The sequence below is a fragment of the Macrobrachium rosenbergii genome, chromosome 4, assembly GCF_040412425.1.
Source record: "Macrobrachium rosenbergii isolate ZJJX-2024 chromosome 4, ASM4041242v1, whole genome shotgun sequence".
NCBI classification, from domain to species: Eukaryota; Metazoa; Arthropoda; class Malacostraca; order Decapoda; family Palaemonidae; genus Macrobrachium; species Macrobrachium rosenbergii.
In genome coordinates this window covers 64,737,582-64,742,581 of record NC_089744.1, presented here as the reverse complement: position 1 = coordinate 64,742,581, position 5,000 = coordinate 64,737,582, and the positions used below count along the sequence as shown (strand labels likewise).

The 5,000-nt window shown below is 35.2% G+C and overlaps 1 protein-coding gene across 3 annotated transcripts in view; it reads left to right on the top strand.

The window, feature by feature from the left end:
• LOC136835312 (serine protease svh-1-like) overlaps positions 1-5,000 on the top strand; it is a 194,866-nt gene that overhangs the window by 67,903 nt on the left and 121,963 nt on the right. For all 3 annotated transcript variants that reach the window (XM_067098660.1, XM_067098642.1, XM_067098651.1), the window contains exon 3: positions 272-440. Coding sequence is in view for 2 of the 3 variants with exons in the window: in XM_067098642.1 (XP_066954743.1) it covers positions 272-440 (169 nt within the window). In the remaining variant the exon portion in view is untranslated. The remainder of the gene's footprint in view (positions 1-271; positions 441-5,000) is intronic.

Sequence of the window (5,000 nt, the reverse complement as noted above, 5' to 3'; positions counted from 1 at the left end):
TGAGAATTAAGCAATCCTGTTTATTCTCTCTCTCTCTCTCTCTCTCTCTCTCTCTCTCTCTCTCTCTCTCTCTCTCCTTGAAAACCAGTTCCTGGTAACCATTATGTACTTGCAAAATAACAATGTTCACTGGAACTGAGAAAAAAAGTAAAAAAAAAAAAATAAAATTTGTGGCAAGTAAAGAAAAAAGAGAGAGAGAGAGAGAGAGACAGAAGATATAAATGAACTGAAAAAATGTAGAAATAACCCAGAGTATTTCTCCCATGTGCAGGGCATCACTGACCCTAGGTGTGGCGCGCCCTTCGGCAATTTCCCTGACCCTGGCCACTGCAACCGCTACGTCTCCTGTTGGGGTGGCAGAGGCTTCTCCCAGAGCTGCGGCAGCAACCTTGTCTTTCATCCTGTCACGAGGAGCTGCCAGGCCGGATCTACCTGTCCAGGTAAAGTAGATGAGCTAGTAGTTGTTGTAGGGCTTTAGATTTGTCTTGTAGTCGTAGCAAAACTGGAATTCTATAAGCTAGTTTTTGTTATACGATCAGGACTTGTTTTTCAGCCGACGATGCATGGGAGTAGCTTGGGTGGGGTAGGGAGAGCGCTTGCAATCTCCTCCCCCTCCCTCTAAAATAAGCAAAAAAGCTTCATTGCTTGTTCCGTAACTAAAAACCAGTGACAAAGTCTTGAAAAAAAAAATAATAGAATTTATGTAAAAGCAAATCCACCCAACAACCTTCCTCCAGGGATCCTTGCAATGCCCCTGGAGACAGGTTCGGCTTCTTTTTCTTTTTGCTGTTTGTTGTGGTTATTGTCGTTCTAGATTAGTCTGGCTTTGCCGGTATGGTCCATTGCTCCTAAGCAGGTCTTCTGTGTGCTTATTATTTGCATAGATGTGATCTCTTTTCTTCAGTCTTGACCTTGTATGTTCCTTGTTGAACTTTTTGCCAATGTAAGGGTTTCGCTTTTGCAGACGAGTGGGTAAGATACCCTGCATATGTTTGTGCGCAGAATTGTTTATATTTCACATGAGTACACGTGTAAATAAATAAGTTTGTGCAGATGTTTGTATGTGTGACCGCACGCGTTTCAGAACATATCAGTGAATACATCATTGAAGATAAGTATAGTATTATTAAGTTCATGATGCATCTCACCTTTTGCAGATTATTTTTATTAGCGTAGCAATTCCTCCATTAAGTAACAATTTAACCTTCATTTCAACATTTTCTTTTTGTTAATTTTTTTTTATCGGTGAAGTTATTGAAATGATCTGGTACGGCGGTTAAAGTGAGGAAGCAATGAATTAATTTTGCTTGTCATATTTTTTAATCAGGTGCTTTGTAGCTAGATACTGACCTTACAGCAAAGTTTCATTGACTCTAGAGAGAGAGAGAGAGAGAGAGAGAGAGAGAGAGAGAGAGAGAGAGAGAGAGAGAGAGAGAGATTGTGAAATTGCCGTCCTTACAAAGCGTATAATATGCAAGACGAGACACCTCATTCATTTCTAGAAATGCCTCAGGAGGTAGTACCTGGTGTTGCAGAATGAACGAACTGATCTTCGCTTTTCATTTAATTTCAAAGTAAGAAAATGTTAAGATTTTAAATTCTTCGAAAAAAAGTTCATATGATTGCATTTTAAACGAGAGAATAATAATGTTTCAAGAGTGCTTCATCATCGAGGTCACATTCCTTATAATGAGAATGCATAAGGGTGATATTACTCAGGGCTTGGCTCCGATATTTATAAAAGCATCCTGTGAATAATCAGGAAGTTGGGGAGGGTAATACTGTTATTCAAAAGATCGATTTGAACTTTGTCCTGGTCTGGGTGTCTACCAGGCTTTGTTAAGGGATATGGTTGGTCTTTATAAAGAATAATTAAACTTTGCGTTATTTCTGATAGTGTCTTCAGTCTTTATTCAGTAATTGCTGGTGCCGGTAATTTTAACATTTTAATGTTGTATAGAGACTATGCATTTAATCTTCGTGAAAGATTACTCAGTGATCTGCAGTGATAAAAGTGGAATTATTAGCCCTTAACGATTCAGAGGCATGAGAGTGGATGACCATTGAAAATAAAAGACACTGCCGCTGTTATAGAGATTAGGAGTCAGTTTCTGCAATGCCTTTGAATAGATTATTTTTTGAGTAGATTACTTTTAATTACGACATAACTTTACATATACATTAAGACGGACCTTTCTGGAGGTTTCGAGATTTTCCCCAGGGAAGGCAAGTTGATTTCTCTGAAGGTTTTGAACAGTTTCTGTAAAATACTAGTGACTATTATTTAATACAAACTGCATTTTATATATATATATGTATATATATGTGTGTTTATGGTTTTATGTATATGTATATATATATATATATATATATATATATATATATATATATATATATATATATATATATATATATATATATATATATATATATAAAAATATATATATATATATATATATATCGAAAAATAACTTAAAATCAAACTGTTGAGGATTGTGGTCAGTCTTTAAAGCGAGTGAGTGTTACACCAATCTCATTTGACCTTGAGAATAACCGCTATAATAGGAAAATCAGACCTATTAAGTAGATTGGTGTTGTTATTTAATGTGTCTTTTTCTTCTGTTACCAATTGGAACGCGAGTGTTCACCGACTTTAATAAAAAAAAAAAAAAATAACCGTTATGTTGAGATCTAGATAAGTCTAAACAACATCACGAGAGACTTTGAGTATGAAACGGTTTGTACTTTTTAAAGAGTGAATTGTTAATTGAGATGTTTCAAACGATATTTTTAGAGATAAATTACACGATAGTCTTTTGTAAAATGATAAGGCCAGCTTGAAGGGCACCCCTGAGCAGAAGCTCAAGCACTCATACAAGCTCATCTATACCCTTCTTTACCAGCACAAACAATTGGGACTTCAAGTGACCTTAAGCAATGTGTAGTTTATCGAGTCGAATTGACACTGAAGCTCAGATCCTCAAGCAGTAGAGTTGCCATGGTTAAAGTAAATAAATTACTAATCATTAATTATTTGGGTAATGTTTAAAGTCAACCTGGGACTAAAAAGACATACCTGTGTAAATACGTAAACAAACGTACAGACATCTGTAAAAATGTATAAGCTACCAGGAAAACGAGAGGAAAAATACGATAAATTTGACATCGTGACGTTAATACAGTAGTAGGTTTCAGACAGAAAATGCTGGGGAAGAGATAAGATAGATAGACTGATAGATAGAAATGCTACGTTATGGCTAAAACAGTAAAGAAAAACCTTCAAGCACCCCTGTATTGCAAGTGTGCTCGTCTCGTGCTTGTGTCTGTGCTTGTGTGGGTGTGTGTGTGTATAATGTGTGTGTTTGTGAGAGAGAGTGAGAGTAAATGCCTGTGATCCCCGAAGGGTAACCCATCTCCTCTGCTTCTCTACCTCTCAACGGGACACGATGGGAACCAGTCACGAATATTGCCACTTTGCGCAAGCACTCGGCGACCTTTCGGCGAGTCTCGTTTTAGAGGGATGATGATACGGCCTTTTCAAGGGAACAGAAGTGAACGATGCTCGCTGCTCGTACGTCTCTCTGCCCGATGCAAAATAACGGGAAAAATGTAATTGTGTCCGTCTTTTAACAAACAGGGCTTAGTGGCTTGCATTTTCAAGCGATGAGATAATGTTTCTGATGTAGTTTGGGCAGTGGGTGTTGAATGCTCTCTCTCTCTCTCTCTCTCTCTCTCTCTCTCTCTCTCTCTCTCTCTCTCTCTCTATATATATATATATATATATATATATATATATATATATATATATATATATATATGTATATATGTATGTATATATATGAATGTATATATATGTATATATTTATATATACATATATATATATATATACATATACATACATAATATATATATATGTATATATAAATATATACATGCACATACACATTATATGTGTAAAAATATATATATATGTATAAATGTATATTATCTTGAAGAAACGTTCTTTGATTCTGTATTTGTGAGATTACAGTTTTTGCTTAAACAGTTACGTGTAATATGTTCTGGGAAAAGAAATGTCAAAGTACCATCTCTGTTTTTACCCGTTTCTTAATTATCAGTATCATAAATCCTTTTTTTTTTTTTTTCTTTCTGTCCAAACAGTTTCGCTCTTCCGGTTCCGTTTGCCCAAGACTTTATTCCCAGAATCCATCGCTTAGGATGTCGTTTTCCTTTGAATGGGACGAATCTTAAACGGAAATTGTTCCTGTCTTGACGATTACTTCCTAGACTCCGTATTTCACCGATTTTTCCCAACTGTAACGTCATGCCTTGGAAACGTTTCATGGAAATTTCCAGATAAATGACAGTATGCATTTCCCCACTATTTTTTTTTTATGATTTTATTACGGTTTATTTTTTGAAGCTCTGGCTTTATCAAACCGTGCTCCAAACTTTAAGGGAGGTTTTGATTACCGGACAACCTAACTAGATCTTTTTCTATATATATATTGATATATAATATATATATAATATATCTATAGATAAATATATCTATATATATCTCTATGTATGTACATACATATATCTATCTATCTGTATGTATATATCTGTAGATAGATACATTATATATAGATATGTATGTATATATGTATATATATATATACATATATATATATATATATATATATATATATATATATATATATATATATATATATAAAATGTACATTATATATATGTATATATACCCGGTAGGGAGTAGCGCAATCAGTGCACCTAGCGCGATGCACTGTAGGCATTACTTAAGGTTCTTTGCAGCGTCCCTTCGGCCCCAAGCTGTAACCCCTTTCTTTCCTTTTACTATACCTCCGTTCGTATTCTCTTTCTTTCATCTTACTTTCCACCCTCTCCTAACAATTGATTGTTACGCCTTTTCCTTTTGTCCTTTTAACTGTCTTTTAAGTTTCCGTTTCAGTGCTGAATGACCTCATAGGTCCCA